Source organism: Hesperophylax consimilis, chromosome 31 (genome assembly GCF_061612785.1).
Source record: "Hesperophylax consimilis isolate HC1 chromosome 31, BYU_Hcon_1.0, whole genome shotgun sequence".
In the NCBI taxonomy this organism is placed as follows: Eukaryota; Metazoa; Arthropoda; class Insecta; order Trichoptera; family Limnephilidae; genus Hesperophylax; species Hesperophylax consimilis.
Genome location: NC_142866.1, coordinates 7,426,471 through 7,449,388, shown reverse-complemented (window position 1 = coordinate 7,449,388; position 22,918 = coordinate 7,426,471). Strand labels below are relative to the sequence as shown.

The window sequence follows — 22,918 nt, the reverse complement described above, 5'->3', positions numbered from 1 at the left end:
GCTATCGCTAAATACGTCAATTATCTTGCTACTACAGTGGATGTTTTGGGGTTTCTTACAAGACATTATTATTTCATAATAATAACGAAATATGTGTAACTTACTGTTCCAGCCGGTCCTCCCTGGAGTCGTGCGATCTGTCTTCCCTGTCCTTGGCGTTTTGCTTCTTGCGATGTCTTCCTGTTTTAGAATCATCCCCCAAACCATACAACCCCGCCACCGCCGCCATTTCACCGGCGGTTCACTTTTCCCACCCTTAAACTATAAAGACGCTTAGAGTCCGCTCCTGGACTCATTTCTACTGTAGTTCATTTATTACGAAGCATGTCCACAATCAATTGAAAAAGTTAAAAGTTCGACGCTCGTTTAAAAACGCACGTCACTTTACCACGCTTTAAATCACAACTCGGACATAATTTTATACCGACAGTCAGATGTTTCGGATATCAACATACTGTTTACTTTTTTATTATTGTTCTTTAGATTATTATTGTCAAGTTGATGTTTCAGATGAAGTAGTAGCTTTCTACAGTGTTCTGGGGGTAAACGGTACTTCAAAAAAGTTGTGCTCTTAGAGAATAGAACGCCTTTTTTTGTGGAGAAGGAACTATCTAACTCTGACGTCATTGAAGTCATTACTTTAAGCTTACAATCAAGTGGTCAGTTTCGAATCAGTCTTTTACGAGTGATTTTTGGAACGATATGCAAGGATATGAATCAGACACTTTATTTTAAGAGATGATAAAATACTTATTGATTATTATTGTTACCATTTAGAAAGCGGAATTAGATGATGATTTCGAAAAATATTAATATTACATGTTTAATTTTATCCACTGAACTATTATTGTTTGTTACTTTTGTTAAACATAAGGTTTAAGTCTGATATAAATCCTTAGCATCTTTTATCAAAAACGTTTTAATTTTTATGATGTTTCTACATAGTACTGATTTATGTTAATAGTAAATGATATTTTTTAAGTGTTTTCGAGTTAGTATTAACATGTTGACGTTAATTTAGGCACTGATCTTATTAGTCCACTAACACGATATGTTATATTCACTGTTACTCACTAATATTTGCTATTGTTAACTTGTTTGGTGTTTCAATTTCAATCACAGAAGGCGAGTCATTATTTTCATTAAAATTTAAACCAGTCCCCATAATTCACGCGAAATGATATCAGTTAAAAATTAATTAAAAAGCCTGCAAACTGCTGCTATCATCTGTGGAAGAACAAATTGAAATGCAACCACATTACAATTTGGACGGTGAATATTTTATTTTTAATCGAGATGCTAACCATTAGCATTCGGTATATTTTTTTGTCTTTTTGATACGAATTCGATCGACTTTAAATAATTGATATTAAAATAATTGTTTTAAAATATGACCAATTTACTACGAATAATATCTTGTTATACAAAACTTTTCAACTTTCAAAGCATACAGTAGAGCGATTATCACGGATTGTACGGCATACAGTACGGTAGCTGAACGCGTTCGGTGAAAAAATCGATATGACCTCCTGAAGGGAGGTAGCTACGTGTCACCGGTATTTCAGTGGCACTGCCATGCAAAACGTACCATAGGACACAAACGACACAAGTGCGGTACCACAATTTGATTAATAGGTCGTGCCCAACTGGAGGCACGTGTGCCGATATAGCACTACAAATTAAACAAGACATGTGTCTTTTTGATATATAATATAACGCGTGCCGATAGAGAAATGAAACAGGACATGTGTCATTTTGATATCTATATATATATATATTTATTTAAATACAGCGCGTGCCAATAGAGCACTACAAATGAAACAGGACATGTGTCATTTTGATGTATATAGAACGCATGCCGATAGAACACAGGAATGAATATATATCAAAGAAAGCATTAGAAATAGTATAAAATAAAAATTCATTTTAATAATAACCCAATTAAAACGTTTTCAGATATAGGTAAGTTATAAACTTCCAAAGGCGAAAAGTCATTATAAGTCTAATTTATAATCTGATTTTAGGGAAGACAAATGATCTGTTCACAAATTAATGATGTGAAATCTGAAGTAATTATAAAAAATCGAACAGTTTTACTGTCAAAAGAAGAAAATAATATTGATGAATCTAAATAATATTACATTTATTAATATAATTTTCTTCATAAAAGTAAATTACATTGATGGGTATAACCTTAAAAATAAATTAAAAGAAAAAGCTATTCCTGAGTAAAAAAATAAGATTTTAAGAATTTTTATTTGTTAATTTTTTTCAGCGCATTTGAAAAAGTTAGTCTAAGAAAATAAATAACATCTAACTTAGAATTTAGCCTACTAGTAACGAGTTTTATTAAAGTTAGGAGTAAAGAAAATCTTTTAGATTTGTCTTTGAACCTGAACCGGAACTGCGTCTTATTGGAATAATGCGACCCCAGCGTGTATTTTTATTTTGCATTTAAGGATCAGTTGGAATTCATTGTCAATATTTGTTTAACTCAAGCCATTAAACAATCAGAACGGTGAGCTCTGGCATCATTAATTAAAAAAAAAACACTTTTGTTTGGATTGCGTTAATGAACGCAACCTTTTCAGATTTCAGCTCTCAAAAACTATTAAACCATGATGTTGTATTTATTTCGTTTTTTTATCGTATTCGATACTCCAGCAAAGTCGAGGAGTATATGTATTTTTTTCAGAATTAGAACAAAATACTTTATTCCCAATGTTTTTTTTCCATATTCTTTAATCGATAAAAACTAACAACAATGTTTACTAAGCCTAGCAAAAACCCAAAACATACCTTCCTTTCAAAGAACTTGATAACGTTTTTTGCCTAAGTTTAGTAGATAGGCGAACAAAGATATAGATTGAAACAAAATTAGAAAATTTACAATATGGTTCCATGATAACTCAACACACTTTTAAAAAGTGATATAGCCAGCACGAGGTTCGTCATCCGTCCAGGTATGTGTCTGCTGCTAATTAAGCGCTGACACAGTATCCTCACATAGATAACGGTTCCATGATAACTCAACGCAGTGACAATTCAACACACCTTTAAAAAGTGATATAAAGTCATTAGAAACGATGAAAAAAAATAACCTAACCTAACCTACTTAAACCAGTTAATGAAGTGTTTGTTTCATCACTTTCCATGACTTTATATAACTTTTTAAAGATGTGATGAATTATCATTTTGATGATTTATCCGGTCACTGTACAATATATTCCGCAATCTGACCATTTTCCGCTAACAGAAAGCTAATAGTTTGTCAGCTTAGCAGACGAACGAGACAATTGCCTACTACGTCTTGAGAATCGCCCAAATACATCAGCCGGAGCGATAACATTAATATTCCAAAGACAGTGCTGCACTCCGCAGCATCCGGAATAGCCATAGCATTATTATTATGTGACCAAATGCAATTTAATGGGCGAATAAATTCCTGCCGAATCTGTTCACTAGTTTCAAGTGTGGTAATAAACGAGCTTAACAATGCAGTTCTCGATCTGATCTGTAATAATGTGTTATTTTTTTCGCACAATATTACTCTTCTGAAAATGCTAATTAATAGTCAATTATTTGATTTGAATTTGTAAGTTTTTAGAATGCATGTATAACATCTTACACGATAGGTCAGTACAAATAATATATTTTTTTTTTCCTTTTTCTAACAAATAGAGATAATGATATTCTCACTTGGGTCCCACGTGCTTTTCAGTTTTCATTTACATATTATTAAAATATGGTTGTATGAATAATATGTCTACATGTATTATATATGTTATGGTTAAGGTTTTCACGGGCGTTAGATGTACAATAATTTTCTCGGTTTGACCGCGTAACGTAGTCCTTAAAATGACTTTTTAACTCCTGACTTTTGTTTCGGACAAATCTCACTGTCCATCTTCATAGGCTTTATATCTTGAGTTTTGTCACAAACTGATCGCTTTTCACTTAGGTTTTGATTACTAGATCGAACAGACAAGCAAAAGCGATCAGTTTGAGACAAAACTCAAGACATAACGCCTCTGAAGATGGACAGTGAGATCTGTCCGTAACGTCGGGAGTTAAAAAGTCCTTTTAAGGACTACGTTACGCGGGTAAACTGAGAAAATTATATCTACATATTATATAGATATCCATATTAAATATTTCATCATTTTAACGGATGTTGAAAATCTTCCTGAGACTCCAGACGGAAATAACGTTACAAGAACTTTTGCTGACAGAAAACTCCGATTCAATGTTTTGATGTTGGTTTGTTTTTTGACTGAATGAAGCACTCAAATAATTTTTGAGAATGGGACTACCAGACTGTGATGTCTGTATGAATGTGTGTAAGTGCAAGCGAGATAGCATGCTTGCGAGATGGTATAAAAGGCGATGCATACTAGGATTGTCTCCCTTTTGTTACAAGCAGCTCCCCAATAAATATCAGTACAAGATCAAGTATCATTATTGCGTAAGACCTTCACCCGCTACTATACTCCATACATTACATTTGGCGCAGCCACGGAATAAATTTAAGAACCACATTTGGCGTTACCAATACATTACGCCAATTATGTAAAATAAAGACATTAAGAGGAATGGATCATGTCCAGTTGATCGTGTAGCAAATATTAATAAAAATATGCATGTCATAATAACACAATTACCGTAAAATATTTATAAAATTTAACATTTACTCTAAAATGGTCCGTTTATTACTTTATGATATTTATTTAAGTAAGAACATAATCGAATCTGTTGTATATACTCGTAACTACACATGCTATTTTCTCCTAAATAACGAATTACTTGATGTATTGTTTCAGACCAATACAATATATTTTATAAATTATCCAAAAGAATTAATTCAAAAAAATGATTGCTAATTAAGTAAAATTATTTGACAGCGCTTTAAAAAATAGTTGGCCGTTCCATCAGGGCCGAGTCATTTTTATCTTTCACGTTAATATTTCAACAACTCGTCAGAAGTGACTCACGGACATATGAGTGGCTATTTAAAGCATATTTTTGTCTAGGAATTACCCTTATGAGTACTATGGAGGTAAGAGATAATAGAATAGAATTTATTTTATGCATTAAGCCTGACCATGGTAATCTTTTCATATTGTGTTAACAGTTGGTTTTTTTATAATCTCGTAACGAAATTATGAAATCACAATTTAAAAAAAAATATATATATACACATATTGTATATAATTTTATTTTCAACTCAATATTTGAGTTATGCCAAACGTTTTCTACCATTTAAAAACAAAACATTACTCAAAATTAGTCGTGTTTAGTGACCAGATATGAAATAAACTAGGTACATCTACTCCAGTTGGGATGACATATTTGAGTCGTTCCTGTTCGGATTTTCTACCAAATAAGCAATACCACAAGTACGAATAGAGGTTTACGTACAAATGATACTTTTAAAAAACATAACATTCATATTTATTTCCGAAATGAAACTGTCTTAAAAAATATTTTCTTTTGATTTATTACGCATTCTAGTTGAATTATTTTACAAATATAGAGTTTTACCAAGTAACTACTATCCGCCTGGAATACGTTAGACGCACAAAAGACTGTTTTGTAATTGTGGAATTCCGATATTGATTGAGTCACACATTTAAAATGCTTCGCGTATGTATATGCCTACGTAAAATAACACACACACACGGAATAATATATCTACATATGACCCATACCGACATTCGGCTCAAATCCACACAGGGCCACATGGCCGTATCATCATAATAAATTAATTAGGAAATTGGTTTTACAATGATTTTTGGTTTTTGATATTGAAACTTTTGATGTCGATAAATAAAAGATTACACTGCCAATGTTGTAATTTAGGAACTATGAACAAAATATCGGAAATTGCTAAAGTTTAACTTTAAGGCAAAAATGAGTTCAATGGGGCATTACTCCATTTTATATTCAACTAGCTGAAGTCCCTGGGGTTGCCCAGTCTAATGCAGAGTCTTTTTAAATCGAATGTAGATGGTAATTTATCTCTTGTTTTAAATGCCAAGCATGTGAAATTTCAACAATAAGTGTCGTAATTCTGCTATAAGGGGTGGAATATTAAAATCACGTATATACAACAACACTCATACTGTTTTGAAGGTGAAGAGTGCAAAATTTCATCAATCTCGGGATAAAACTATAGATTTGTTGGGCAATATATATTACATCAAGAAGACGATCATAGCAACAAATAAAAAATCTTAAGGAGTTAAATTATATTTATGGACACAATAATAAGTAATTATTCTCGAAGTAACATTTTTTTTATTACTCAGGGTGGTTTGTTTCAAATTTTAACAAATTATCAAATTTAGAAGTTAATTTATGAAGCTGTTTTTCAAGTTATGTGAAAGTTCTGTTATTGTATCATAATGGTAAAAATACTTCACAGAAATTTAACTCATGACAGAACTTGAATAGAATTTGTAAATTAACTTTGAAATTTTATGAATTGTTCAAATTCTGTGAAACTACCAGTCCTAAGAATATTATAATGTTTTGTCTGTGTACCCAGAAACGATTCTCGAATATTCTTTAGTAAGATTAAATAAGCACTTATTTAATATTTTTGAACATATTATTACAATTTGTTTATTCGTCGAACCTCTGGTAGGCCCTGAAAAGTAATTTTACTGATCTCATTTTGAGTTCGTTCGTTTCTTGCGGGACGAACATGTTTTCTTTCAGATTCTTTTGAACGCGAAAATAAATCATAAAATATATTGCAGAAATTGCATGCCTTTGTGGACGGGTGGCAGATGTTACTCTAGTTCCATATTTTTTATACAACCCCAACAAAGATGAACGTTTGCCAACTCTAGTGGTCTAAAATTAATATCGAAATAAAACTAGTTGGTTACAGAGGAGCCAGTGACATCTTTTCCCCTTTTTGCTACTTTAGAGAAAGGTTTGCAATTTTTATGACGTTTTAAATGTGCTCTCTAGCAAAAATTACCCCCTACTTAAAAATGAGAAAAAAATCGATGCATAAATTACTTTCCATGTTTGCATGTTGCGGAGAAAGTTGAAATAAAAACCTCTTGGTTAATAAACCAACATCGCAATAAGAGGAATCTCAAGTGACAAGGACTGTCAATATAAAAAACTTCTGTTATACTATAATTATAGTAATGTAACACATGATAAATGTTTCTCCAATATTAATTAATAATTTTTTTTTAAAAAACCAGCTACAAAGGTAATCTTCAAAATTGATTCAGTGAAAGCACTTCTATTCGTTATTGTTGATGTTGGTTTTTTTTAATTATTTTAATAAAAATCTTATCTCGTATTCGAAATATCGTCTGAGTATACGTACTTATTCGGAACTCTTCGTAAACCCGAATTCACATCTCCAATAGGATTGGCACAATATATTATATTACAAAATCAAACTATTCTAATTAAAAATCAAATATGCTTGTTAATCTGACACCGGTTCCAGAAAAAATTGGCCTACCAAAGACGGAAAAATGATTGATTGTAATCGAGAAATCCTCATTTTTCTCTTCAACAAAAGTCAATACAACTCAGATATTACAAAATATTCACCAAAAATAAGTCCCGCAAAATCAATCCCGCGGAAAAATTGAAAATTTTCTACTCTACTTAATCATCGTGATAAAAACTTGTACGACCGGGAAGAGGGGATATTGTAGAAATCGTTTGCCTCATTTCTTAATGCGTTGGTAATATTTTTAAGGTTAGATTTATGTTCTCATAAACAAGTCATTATCTACCTACTTCGTACGAGTAATGTAATACACACAACTTTACCCATCTTTCTAAACGCCTGTCAGGGTATGCAGAGTTAATGGAGGGCCGCGCATCTTCGTCTTGGCATTTGTTTCTTAATTTAAAAATCCATCGTCTCATACATTATTTTCTATGATATTGACCAGACTCAGTGTAATATAATTCACATAAGGATTAACTTCAAAAAAATCATTTGGTGCTATCATAGATGGCGCCAATTAAACTATTGCAGTGAAAAAAATTAAAGCAATTTATGCTTTAAAATGTTTCAATTTTGAAACATTACTTGCCAAAATATTTTTTTTCCTAAAATAATAAAAATCGCCATCTATGAAAGTGTTGTCTTCCTGGAATATCCATGACTTGTTTTGCTCCCATTTACCTTCGTAGGTACTTAAAGATTTAACGGCCAAACGTACCATAGTGATAAATTTTAGGGTAATTATGCCGTTTTGCGCTTCCTCATTTTGTTCCAGAGAGCGTTACAGTGCCATACGCGGTTAATCTTCATAGATTCCATACCAAAAAGTAATACTAATTAATAAAAGTAATACTTATAAACGTGTATATTGAGGAAAGCTTGTTTATAACGATGTATGTTTGTGTCTTTGTAACGTATTAGATCGACCTTTGATTCAAATGGAGTCAAATTACAGTCGATTTAATATAGTTTCAACAAAAGCAAAAGGTAGAAAAATTCGGGGACGCCCGATAAAGAATTACGCATAATCTACTTATTTAAGTAAAATTATTGGTAGAGAAAGTCGCCCGAGGAAGACATGAACCATATAATTATTTGGGGAAAAATAAGGGGCACCTGAATGATGAACGATGAAAGGAGTGAAATGACGTAGAAGAGAATGGTAGAAGAATTCAGGGATGCTCTCAGTGAGCGTGGTAAAATAATGCGTATGTATAAACAAAGAAAGGGGCTTAACGAGAATTTATGACCTAGAAGCGAATAGTAAAAGAAGTCAGTGAAGCCCGAGTAAGACATGCTACAATCGAGTGAATCAGTTTTTAGGTAGACTAGAATTCAAAATATTAAATTACCCCAAATCATTAGTAGCCCTGAGCAACGTCAGGTTTGTCAGCTGGTATAATATAACATGTGATATTGATTTCTGTATCTTCCACGCTCAGTATGTAGTGGATTGCTCGATATGTGCACGATGTCACACATCGGACATTCTTCGCAATGTGGGTGACGTGTATCATCTGCCACGGCTGTAAATATGTTACACTTTCCTAACTCTTGAAACTTAATATTACTGGGGTGATATTTACGTCTCGCAGTGATACACCCATTTATTGAGAATATTAAATTTTATCATAAAACAGTACTAAAAATTGGAAATGCGTTCCTTCTCTTAATTATTATGAGACGGTTGTGAATTTTAAGCTTAATTGAATTCATAAAATAATACAAATACAAAACCTGCTCCGAACAAGATCATAATTTTCAAAGACAAAATTAATATGCATACAACACGGTTTAAACAAGAAATCTGAAACTGGCAGCTCGCTAAGTAAATTTATCCGAACTTCGTCTGTCCGTTTATACAGGGTGGAGCAAAAGTAATCACCCGATGTTTTTTTGCTGTAATTTTTTTTTAGTGATAAGATTTGATACTGATTGTGAAATATGTTTTTTTTTCAGTAAACCAATTCACTTCTTGTCGATTTGTATTCTGCGTTTGTTTACTTCACAAATTTCAAAACCGAATTAACATTTGGCGCCATTTGCAAAATAGCGTTTTCCAATAGGGTGATTACTTTTGACCCATCCTGTAGAAGTATGTTTTCGGGAAGCTACCTACATGTACACATGCACATCTATTATTTTCTATGCAATTGTTAGTAAATATTTAAACTTTACCTTAAAATATGATAAGAAAATTAGAAAACCAAATCTCATGTAATGGTAATATTTATGCTTGTATCTGAAATTGGAGAAAAAATGTATTTGGAGAAAGGTGAATCAATAAAATAATCTAATATTAGTTACAAGACTTCTTTGTCTAAAGATAATTTATAATAAATAATAAATAAAAACTTTTGATAATAGTAACTAAAAATCATCATCGTGCTTACCCTTCGTGAATATTGAATCATAAAAAATAACGCTGCTTTTACTTTTGTTTATTTAATTTCAAATGTTTTAAATTTATTTGGTTTGTTTGAGGATTGAAAAATCCTACCCAGGAACTGAAGTCGAAAACTACAAACCGAGCCAAATCTCGATTGATTAAGACCGACAATCATTGCGTACATTAACTGCTGTAATAGTATCTAACTTCATAGAAATGCGTGTAAGTCCGCTTACGTATGCGTGTTTGCCACAACGAATCGGATGTCAGGAAGTGAGTTATTTTCCACTTCCAAAATTTGCATTCTTTCGAGGAAAAATTACTGAAATAGATTATCATTCGAGCTTTATTCGGTGATAAAGCTGAGTTTTCATTATATTTAGCAAATAAATCGTTGCTGGAAAACGTATGAATAGAGTTTACGAAGGTAAGCTGCATAGAAATATACTGATAGATAAAAATAAAAAATCTCAAAGTGAATCTCTAGCTTTTCATTCAATCTCTGGAATCTTGAGCTCGGTAATAAGTTTGTATGGAAAGTCTTGCTCTCGTTGCACTGAAGCTATCAAAGTAATGATTTTACCAGGGTGTATGGACATGCTGAAATTCACCCGGAGGCTTCATTCGAGGCCTTAAAACCTTAAAGCCATTAAATTTTTAAAAGAGTTTATTACAATTTCATTTGACAATAAAAATAGACACTATTTATACAAGACGTGTTTTATTCGAAGTAGATATTTAAATTATGCATGGCTCTTTTTATATGTGATAAACTGAAGGCATTTGTTAATTATTTTTTCACGCAATATAAATTATAGTAAACATTTTTTTTATTGTTTCACTCGCCAATGGTCCATGATTTTACGGGATGTCAACGTGTTATGGATGGATAAAGTGAATAATGTGTATGAATAATGCATACATTTTCAAATAAAATATTCTAAATGTAGAACCACGATAAACTATATCCGCTATGGTTGTGTTTTCTGTCTCACTGGAAACTGGAACTTTTTTTTACTACTGAGGTAAAGGTCAATATCCATTTTTTTAAACTATTATATATTTTATTTTATTATAGATATTATATTTCAACTGTACAAAAGACAACTATAATAATTTTCTGTTAAAACATTACATTTTATAGTGACCTTTAGCGCTTTTCTGTATTATTTAATCGAAGAGTTCCAATTTTGACACTTACATTCAAAGCAAATTTGAGTTCATTTAGCATGAGCTATGCTGAATAGACACACAAAAAATGTATTTGTGATTGTTCCCATAGTAAAACAAAATCTAGAAAATGTGACTGTGAAAATGTGTAAATGAAATGTGTAAATTATTATTTACATGGTCATTTTATCATCAATCAAGTGTGTCGTTATAAATTGCGAGATTCGCTACTTTCGGAGTCAATTTCACGTCGCAATATCAAGAACAGAGTACCTACAAGAACTTTAAATAACTAACTATTACTGATAGATGGCAATAGTAGAAAAAATACATTTTTCCAGTTAATAATAAGTGAATTTATACGTTATGTTTCGGAATACAATGCTTGCAAAGTCAAAGCTCATAATAAATATATTCTCCGAGATCTCATAAGTTTCAAGAATTATTTTTAGACGTAGCGGAGAGAGAATACTTTTTATAGAACTAATTATGAAGTTCCATAAAAAATTATCTCAAGATTTCCAAATGGAATATCAAAAAGATTCCATTTTGTTCGAGAAATCCTTTGTTTTCAGCCCTTGCCGCATTAATTTGTTATTGTTTTCAATCTTTTCATGACATACGCTCCAGCGAGCAAGAAAAAATCAATCATGGCGGGTCTGTTATTTTTTCAAGCCTCCGTTGAAAACCAATTTTGAAATCCCTCTTACCATTCAAACGATTCTCGAAATATTTGTTCACTAAAATTATCCTTTTTAGTAATCTTCTCAAATTACAAAAAAAAATATTTTGATAGTTTGTTAACAATTAAAGAAATTGTTTATGCATCAATTTTCGAGAGTAACGAGTTAAAACATATTTATATTAGTTTAATTTCCCTGTCTTGCGTATATTAGCTTAGTTTGTAGTATTCAAGAAAAGCTAATCTAAATTAAAGAATACAGCAACATTGTGTATGTCACATCATTTATGCGAACTTACCAACTGGTTTAGGTGCGAATGAAAGTATTTCAAACCAATCGACGGTACATTTTTTTTAAAACTGGTTACCTAAAAACGAGTGAATTAAGAGTTTATTTTATCACATTTTTTTATTTTTTGTTGAATGCTATTATTTTTCTTTCGATTATTACAATTTTCTGATATATATTTCTGATATGAAAAAATATATGGGTGTATAAAGTTTATTTATAATATGTACCGATTAAAACTATATAGCTATCCAAAACGTAGGAAATATCATAGAATGATCATGGTTTATATTTTAAATACATCAATTATTTTATTGACAATTCTTACAGCGTAAAATAATTGGTCTACCGCTGGAGTCAGCAAACTTATTAAAATAATTCCTTAATTGCCATACTTATTTATAAATCATTTAGTAAATTGTGAACAGGATTTTAATTGGTAACGATCGGAAAGTAAGGCACTATCTTTACTCATTCGTTATTCGTTTATTCTCCGAGCTCTCCCGATCTTACCTCTAGTCACGATCATGCTACGAACGCTCGTGTAATATAATTTTGTGCAATGCGGGAGAAATAAATACGGACTGTCAGCAGCGGCGCGGCGCTTGTGTTGAATGGTATGAAATGTGACGTTATGGTATCACTGTCACTTTAACTAATTTTTCATTTTAAGTTGCTGACAATAACGGGATTACAAACGGTCCAAATATCATTCATAAATTACAAGAAAAATGATTTTTAATTAATTTAGATTACATCAAACAATTTAGTACGTGTTAGTTTTAGACGATATTTTCAAATTATTTTTACAAAATTGAGCTGAATTTTGGTATTTCTGCATTTTTTATTTATCCAATACATACACACTTTCATCCTGAGACACAATTTCAGATCACAAATGGAGATTTGAGATTTGCCCTGATGATTTAAATTGGGATATAAGCTGCAATGCTGTTCGAAACGTTGGGTAAAGGAAGGGGAAGCGCAACACGGCATTGTACCCCAAATATTATCACAATAGTACCATTAATCTTTTATGAAGATCTTTTCAATAATGTGAAGAGGTGAGCTTTGGTCCAAGAAGGATCTTTAGGGAGGAAATATAGTAAAAAATTGCCTTATTAACCGTACAGTGGATTTTTCGAGAATTATTCTAAAACCGATCTGTTCAGCACATGAACGAGTCGTAAAAACGACCATGTCATATAACAGATATTGACCACACATTTAACGTAGTGCACCGGGGCCGAATGAATAATTGATGCTGGTCACAAAAATTAACTTAATATATGAGTTGTTTGGTATCAAAACTGGTCAGATCCAAAATTAAAAAAAAATAAACTAAGTATTGAACTGTGTTCATTATTAACAAAAGAACAGTTCTTATTTTTCAAAAGCAGTCATATCCGCATATTTTGTAAGAGAAACCGGTTTAAAAAGCGGCTGTGGTATGAAAAATAGTCAAATCCAGCACTTGTTTTGGTGTTTCCTGAAAATTCACCTAAAGTGGAGTTGACCAGTTTTGATACCAATGGTCACATATATACAAATTGAAAGCCGTTTAAACTAATAAATTAATTTTTAAAATCTGGAAATAAAAACATGAGTTTTTTTTAAATACTTAATCTTCTTCAGTTAGCTGAGTTGGTGAGAGGGAAACTTTAATAAAATCCAGTTTAATTTAACGGTTTCAAATACTCACAAATTGCACGGAGCGGATCGTCTCGTCTTTAAGCAATGCAATTATAAATGGTTTGTAAGTAAACTTCGTTCGCGAACAGATTGTTGAATGAACCTTTGAATAAATTTTATGCTGATCCTGAATGTATGCTGTTCAGTCCTGTTAAAATTTTACTTTTAAGCGGGAACGCTTTTGAAATCTCCTCGTACTTCGAAATACTAAATATAGTCTAAAACCATTGTATTTTTGTTACGTGCAGTTTTTAATGTACCATTAAGAAAACTTAAGTTTTAATTTATCATCAGTTGGTATAAGGTGAAATATTTAATGTTAATTTGATTGACTGATTTGCGATTTTAATTACGCACTCCCATATATCACGCTCAGAATAAAATGTACCTACTAAGTAAAGGCGCTTTTCTAAATATTTAATTTTGATTTGATTGACTGATTTGCGATGTTAACTACGCACACCAATGTGTCACGCTCTTAATAAAATGTACTTACGAAGGTCGGGTAGTTCAAAGAATTTGAATAATTCATCAACTTTTAAAGTTGATTTTCCTGCGAAGTTCCTGCGAAGATTCTATTCAAGTTCTGTTATCATTTCAGTTTGGTGATGCCCCTGGCCAATAATGATATGATAAATGAAATTGAATAGAACCTTCACAGAACAAGAAAATCAACTTGGAAATTTGATGAATTGTTCAAATTTCGAGAAACAACCCGCCCTAAGTAAAGGCGCCTTTCTAAATATTTAATGTTGATTTGATCGACGGATTTGTGATTTTAATTACGCACTCCCATATATTAAGATCAGAATAAAATGTACCCACAAAGTAAAGGCCCCTTTCCAAATAAATGAAAAATCAATCAATACCATTCTTGTTAAAAACATCAAACTTTGGCACTTGATTTTTTCATGAAAAATAATGCAAGATCATAATTTACATCCTATAGTTAAGCGCTGCAAGGTAAAATGTATAAAATATGAATTGTTCATCAAAGTTATGCTTTAATGTCTTATTATATTTATTAATAACTCATCTGCTTAGATGTAAAGTTCTTAATTGATGTGGTTGAGGATATAAAAGAATTTAATTAAATTTAATTCTCTGTCGAGTGGCTTAACTCGGTAACAGCATATGAATGTGTTCATTTGAATTTAAGTTAGGCATATTTTCTGAAACCCTTTCAAAGTCTTCGTTGCAATTAACTTGGTTCATGAATGTCCATGTGTTGGTTGAATGAGAAGAGGGCATTATTACAGCTATAAATTAGTTTATGTCACTATTATTTTACACAAAAGATACGGAGGTAGACAAAGACACACTAGATTTTATTATGTTACGAGAAAATAAATTTCTTACTACTATTTATAAGACATATGTTTATCTTCATACATAAATGTCAAACGTTTTCAATGTATTATTTTAATATCAAAAGTTTATGTTTTTTTTTGACAATTTTTTTGTATGTATACGTTTACTGCAAGATCGGAGCCAAAATAATATAGGTATTAAAAAATCAAACGAAATTTTTTTTTAACAAAAAAAAATTATTAAAAAAGTTTTCAAAGTTGATTATAATTTTAAGTTGACACGTGCATGCAGACAATCGCACGCACGTGCTAAACCCACCTGGAGTTATAATTGTCACGTGTCCGTTACGCATTTTGCCGCATGGTGTTTACGTTAAATTCACCCTGGTGCCAGTGTGCTAAGCCGCTCAATGCTTTCTTCCGGCTTGTTTGAGTCTATTTATTTTGGTCTGGGCCTGTCGAACGCTTAATTGATAAGAAGAAAATTATATCTGAGATACCCTCGAGTTAGAAGGAATTTGACTAAGACGGTATTTATGATATTTTGTTTTTTAATTTTCAACAATTTCACTGCAAATTCAACTGCTTAAAGTCCTTTAAAAAAGAATGTTAATTTTTAACATCTAAGTTGATTGAAAATAAATTATTCACCTTTTTGTAGAAGTTTTGGATTTTTGTAGCAATTTCTTATTTTCAACAAAATAATAGTCAAGCACTATAACATCGATACTTACTTAAGGTTTTCACAATAATTAATACTTTGATATGATAAAAACTACATTTTTTATACTTGAACCTTAAAAATGAATACTTGAAACCAAAAAATATATTCCGAAATTTAAAACTTGTTTTTTTTTTGTTAATTTAACTAGCGATTGTTGATACGAACTAAGGGTGGTTTTATTATGCTAAAATTGTTGCTTTGTTTCTGGCCGCCAGCCGGCGATGTTAATATGTAGGTATGTTGGAAATATGGTAGTTAGGTAGTTATGTGAGAACAAAGGAGGGCCCGGCGTCCGTCCACCCCCGAAATCCGCCGCCTACTGACCGGGAGACCGGGAGAGCGACGAACCTCCGTATGACAATGCGGTAAAACGGGGCGGCGCTAAACCGTGCCGGGTCTGACGGAGGCGCCCGAGTCGCGGCGGAAATTGCCGAACCTACCGAACATGGAAATGCTCAAAAGGACTCGACAACCCAATGCTCGGCTTTGAGGAAACTAGTGGCATTTCCGGTATCCAATGCTGGTATTCGACTACGACTAAAGAATGTATCCCCTGCCTACCTTTTATTCGGAAAGGGCGACATAGTTAGAATGTGACATATTATTCGCCATTAAAATACGGGCGGCTCATAAAATGCGTATTAATTTTAAAATTAAAAAAACTACAAAAAATATTATTTAAAATGGGTAAATTAAAGTATTCAATAGAATGTTTGGTTGGTGGGGAACCTATCACGCCTTGAATATTATGAATAATCATTTAAGAATGAATTCCATTGCTTTTATTATTGCGCAAACGGTAAATTATAATAAATATTTTACACCGTTGGAAGGTTTTATATTGGAAACTCGTTAAAGGAATGTAAGAAACTAAATCATATCAATTTGAAAACGGTATAGGAGCAATAAATTATGACAATTCTGTTGACCGATTTACTAAATCACGTTCAATAAAGATGACATAAAATGATCCAAGTAGTTTAAAATTTTTTTTGAACTAGGAGGAACTGAACCAAAGTAATAAAAAGTAACGAATAAGAATAGATATTTGAGTATAAACATGAGCTAAATCAAACACCCCATATCGTCGAGCACACAAAACTTAATGTCAAGTGTAAATATTGTACATGCCTACACGATGAGTGGAACCAAATATTATATTACACATAATTTGGTGGGAGGGAAATTGATCGGTAGGGAATTTTTTTTCCAATGCAGATGGTTGTATCTACTGCAAAGCAGTGGTGGTCGGCGCGTTAGGTTGAAAACAGAAGCAGGTATACTTTCCTGAGAGGGTTGCGGTGTTAGGTTGAAAACAGAAGCAGGTATACTTCCCTGAGAAGGTCGGAGTGTTAGGTTGAATACAGAAGCAGGTATACTTTCCTGAGAGGGTCACGGTGTTAGTTTGTAAATGTATATTAAACGACTTCTGGTAGAAATAAACTTTTGACTAATTACATTAATCGTCACAGGAAAACAGATCGTTGGATATTCGATTTTCTAATTGTACGGTATCGGATGCATTTAGAAATATCATCATTCATAAATTTAACCATCAACTCATGCACTTGCGAGGCTTAAGATTGTGGGGAGGGGAAGAGAAAGGTGGGGAAGTACCTGGCTATTCAGAAATGGTCACCAAACACATCAATTATACACTGTAATAAATTTAATACTTTTCATGATTTTTAATTTGTTTGACTTTTAATATCTAGCACGTGTTAGTATAAAAGCTTTACTATAAAATTGGTGCTTATATATGTGGTTGGGTGTGTCGTTGTGGGTATAATTAATAACATCAAAACTAAAAGACATAATAATCATTCTTACTACATTATTTTTGTAGCCTGCATATAATATAACCTTGAAGAAATAAGAGCTAACGAAGCAGATAGCTTTTGTTTTGAAGCAGCAAAATCTCTATCCAGTAATTGGCTTATATCATTAATAAATTAAGTGATTATTTGGATAATTGATGTCGCTATAATCCCAACCAGCAGCTTTGCCACTCTTAGCGAAAACTTGCCAAGTAGTTTTTTAAGGCAGTTAATTAGCTGTTTTTCCTACTGCCCGCCCCAATTTAGAACTGTGCATTCCACTGAAAACAAGGTACGAATATATGCGAAGAAAAACTGTGCCTCGAATGGTTCTCGTAATATATACTGTTCATTGTTTATGTTTTCAATGCCATAAATCTAATTTTGCAGATATGCAAATTTAAAATGGCAATGACGATAAACACAAAATATATCTACGATAGATTCATTTACGAGGTAGATGTGGAAACCTACTGGATGATGTCCCAGCGCGTTAATGCAGGGGTAGGTAATGAACCCCTCGCTGTCCTTTGGCGTCCTTTTTTAGCGGGGTACTGTCTAGGTTACACTTTGCGCAGGACCGAGAGTACTGAGATATATTAGAAATTAGTTTTCTTTAACTTCTCACTTATCCACCTGTGAAGCACCGCTTAATTTTTTGAAAATCTATTATTTTTAGAATTCCATTTTAATTTAAAGAGATTGATTTTAAATATTTTAGTTAAAATATAGGTTTCTATTTTATTATTACTAGCTATAAAGTTAGGCTGTGCGTAATATTTGGATTGCAAAAATTAAGCTAAGAATTTTAAACAAATTAAAGGTGGTAACATGTGCATATCTACGTATATCTGGGTGTAAATAGTGATCCAGTTTTCTTTAAGTGGTGCCAGAGAAATTTCCATCGCAAGACCTTTGAATTGTCCATTACTAAAGATTGATAATATCATTATGCCTTTTGATTGTTCTTTACTTTTTATTTCTTGTTGATTGTTTACACTCGGACTAAGCCGGATAAAAACTGATATCACATCATTAAATAAATCATAAAATAAATAGGAAAGTTGCGATTAAAAATGGTAAAAAAATAATTAATTCAATTATATTACATAACCCAACAATTACATAAATTGAAGACCATTGGAGAAAGATACTTGCTCCCATAATCTTAGATCCGATGGATTCCCGTGCTTTTTTGCTTTAATTGAATTTTAATTTTTAATCTATTTTATTTATTTTCCTATATGTAAATAGTATCTCTTTTTATACCCTCTATGGGATGTGTGGGATTGCACTAACCTCCCCACATACATTTTGATTATTATTTTAAATAAAAAAAACAGAGGTATTTAATTTATGTAAGGTATTCATTTAAGGTGTAGTGACATTTGTTTAAAATAAATGTTTTTAGTGATGATTTAAATTTAAGTATGTCGGTTATTTGTTTGATACTACGTGGAAGATTTTTATATACTTTAATGGCCATCTAGTGTGGTCCTTTTTGAAATATAGTTTTGTTTGCTTTTGTGATTAATACGTTTTCTGTGAACCTTGTAGCGTGTTTACGTGTTGAGTTTTTTTTGGGAACTTTTCTGGAGATGATCGAACTAACAGGCATAACTCCATTACATATATGTCCGTCACTGTCAGAAGTTTGAGATTTTTAAAAATTGGTCTATATGAATTCCGGTAATCAGAGTTTGTAATTTTTTATAATATACTACTTTTGGATGATAAAAACGTCTTTGGCGTTTACTGAGTTTCCCCAAATAACTGTTCGGTTTTTTATCATTGAGTATACGTATCCATAGTATGCGATGATTACTGACTCGATGCTTGAGATATTTTAAGGGTGCCTAAAACAAAAACAAAAAACTGATTTTTGCTACAATTTTAGATACATGTTCTTTCCAGTTTATATTTGCATCTAGTTGTATTCAATATTGCTCGTGAGTTAAAACTCTCAGTTCTTTCAACAATTAGATTGCATGTATACACTTGTTCATGCTTGAGGATTAAAACAAAATGAACATATTTTAAACAATGTAAGGATATAAGTGCAAAAGAGATCTTAAAAATCCTAATAAAAACTTGAATTCGTCGGTTAAGTGCTGGAAACCAAACCGACTTATTTAATTACTCCTGGCAGCCTTCCAGATTCAGACAAAGCGCAGTTGCGATATTATGAAGAACCGCAGAGATTTCAATTACTCCACGCGAGGTGCATACGACCTATAGAGCAGTTCTTTGATTCGAATATACTATACTTTATGGATTGGTTCAGCCGGCATATCGGCCTCTAGCCCCCAGAAACTGGCTGCGAAATAAGCATGTTGATCGAAAAAGCACTCATGCTTCGCTTGGGGCGTAAAGAAGTGCTCAGGCATCTATTGCCTTCGATGTTCGAGGAATTTTTCCATTAAAATAGTCGAGTAGTCGACCTTCTTCTTCTGCCGAAACCATTTTTAACAATTTAAAATCACTGATTTAAAAAAATGAATATGGCACAAGAGTTCCAACTGCGCTCAACTATCTTGGTTTAGTGGGACTTTGGTTTATGTGAGCCTAAGAAAAATAGAGGAGAGGAAGAGGATGGTTTGAAAGTAACTTGACTATTCAGATACAACTAGATATATTCATAATGTGCCAGAAAACTAAATCAAATAATTTAAATTAGCAGCTGACGTATAGCCGGCGTTACACGGAGTTTTGAATGGTTCGTAGTAAAGTTATGAGGTTATGAATTCTAATCAACTTTAAAACTAGGTACATTTTAAGATGAAAATAATATTATTGTAGATAAATAAATAACGTTTCCTTTTTAAGATTTTTACCACAAGTACATAATTATTTTTATCACTTGATCCTGCCCTGTCTTTCTCGGGCGTCCCAGACTTCATCTACCATGCACTTATCAGAAGTACGTTCTCCTTACACCCCTTTCTTCGTTCATCACGTACCCCTTATTTTATCACACATAAGCATTTGAATCACTTGGTCGTGCCATGTCTTCCTCGAGCGTCCCCAATTTCTTCTACCATTCGCTTCCACGTCATACACTCTCCTTACACCTCTTTCTTATTTCATCACATAAGCTTTGTTTTACCACCGATTAAAATCTTCTTCTTTTTCTACTATTCACTTCATGTACTACCCTGAAATCGACAATGTTACTATTTTTTTTTGTATTAGGCAATTCACCCTAAAGAGAGTGCTATGTGCCGTTAAACTTAAGGGAGATGGTTATAATTTTATGGGAAATCTATACAAGAATAGGAAATCTCAAATATTGAAGTCATTCAAGTCTATGAACTTGTATATAACTGAGAAAATGCGAGAATTGTTGAGAGAAAGTAAATAAGGAGTACTAAGGGGAGATTGGTGAGTGATTTTTATAAGTAAACGATAAATGCCTTTGAAAGATGAATGATTTTTACAATTAAAGAAAACATGATCAAGAGTCTCATTTTCCATGCCGAACTGGCAGAGTGGACTATCTAGGACCCGGATTTTAAACAAATGGGATGCAATGGAGCAATGACCAATTCTCATTCTCGAGATACAGGATATAAATCTTTTGGATTTTTTTTTGCCGTGGAACCAAGGTTTACTTGGAATATGATTTTGTATTCCAGCATAAAAAGCACCAGTTCGGGTTTTCTTACTAGTCCAATTTTCTTCCCAGGAGCGAATCATGTTGGATTTTAGAATTGGGATGACGTCAGAGATAGGAATTCTAAAATCTAAAGGATTAGAGCCAGAAATTGTTCCAAGTTTAGCTAGAGAATCGGCTTTCTCGCTACCCTCAATTCCTAAGTGGCCAGGGACCCAAACCAATATTGTCTCGAAATTTAATTCATTTAAAGATTTAAGGGTTTTTGTGATATCTGATAGTATTAATACTCTTGCGTCTGGACGATGCCCTCTGATTGGTCAAATTTAAATTGTCTGTTTCGGTTAAATTCCGCTAACTTGAAAATTAAGACACGATTTCATACTAAAATAGGATCACCAGATTTCTTCAAAAGCATCGTTTCTGCTCATATAATTTTTTGATAATATCGAAGAAAATATGTTTTAGAAAGTTGAAAATCCATTTGATTCATTACATTACAATGAAAATTATCCACAGTTACGTGATTATGTTTGACGTTTATAAAAAAATCACGCGTTCCTTCAATGGCCGATACGCACAGCTATAGATGGCCGACAGAGCGCACCTCTGGCGCTTTAAAAACGAACCAAATTAATGGCGCGAATATTTAAAAATGCAGCTCACAATATTTGACTACTTACGATAAACAAGCGTTTATTAATAAGATTTCTTCTGGAAGCTTATAATAATATAATAATAACATAACATTTATATAGCGCAGTTTTGTGTTGTTTCACTTCAAGTGCGCTTAACTATAATAAACTTAAAATAAAATTTCCTATTGTGTTCCTTTAAAAAAAAATTAATTACATAATATGAAATAAAGAATAATCGGTTTACACAAAAGCAGAGAATAAAATTTAACAATAACAGTGCTATTTTAGTAGAGGACAACAATAAAAGACAGTGACAGTGCACGAAAAAAACTTTAAAATTAAAATATTATATAAAACAGGAAAACATTAAAATATTATATAATAGGTGGGCATTAAACATAAAAGTACAATAAGGAGGAAACCGAAACCAAACAATTACCTGAAAACTTCAAAACCTGGCTTTTTATAGTATATTAAAAAAGAAGCTTAGATTAATGAGAATATAAATGATTTTAAATTATTAAATATGATTTTTTGAATAATTTTGTTTTTAAAACCCGTTTAAATTCAGCCAAATTTTGTATATTGGTAAGGGCTGGGGGAAGTTTATTCCAAATGAGTGGGCCAGCTACACGAAAAGAGCGATCATAGTAAACAGCTCGATTTGACCGAGAAAGTTCGATTAAACGATTGGTAACATCTAGATCTGCTGACCTCAGAGTAAGCTGTCTATCGCTTAGGTTTTGTCGGACACATAATTCCGATATATAGGCTGGCGCCATTCCCTGCAATGCTTTGAAGGTCATTAAGCAGATCTTGAACTCTATTCTTTCAGGGCATCGAAGCCAATGAAGACGATCCCTTAGAAGCGGGGTTATACGACAATGCTTAGATTCACCAAAAATCATTCTCGCCGCAGCATTGAAAACGGACTGGATTCTGTTGAATTGTTTTTTAGGTAGGCCAGCATATGCACTATTACAATAGTCCATACGTGAGACAACGAACGAATTTATGAGTGATTTTGCTCCATCAAAGGGAAGGCATCTCCTAATTGATTTTATCTGCCTTAGATGGAAAAAGCCAGCACTTACAGTTTTTGAAA

At 32.4% G+C, this 22,918-nt stretch overlaps 1 protein-coding gene across 5 annotated transcripts in view; it reads right to left on the bottom strand.

Annotated features, from left to right (window-relative positions):
• The window catches only part of Sh (Potassium voltage-gated channel protein Shaker), a 477,661-nt gene that overhangs the window by 351,467 nt on the left and 103,276 nt on the right, over positions 1-22,918 (bottom strand). For 3 of the 5 annotated variants that reach the window (XR_016305199.1, XR_016305200.1, XM_089649931.1), the window contains exon 1: positions 105-229. The exons of the other annotated variants lie outside the window; for them this stretch is intronic. Coding sequence is in view for 1 of the 3 variants with exons in the window: in XM_089649931.1 (XP_089506057.1) it covers positions 105-229 (125 nt within the window). In the remaining 2 variants the exon portion in view is untranslated. Of the gene's footprint in view, positions 1-104; positions 230-22,918 lie in introns of those variants that run through there. 5 annotated transcript variants of the gene reach the window in all.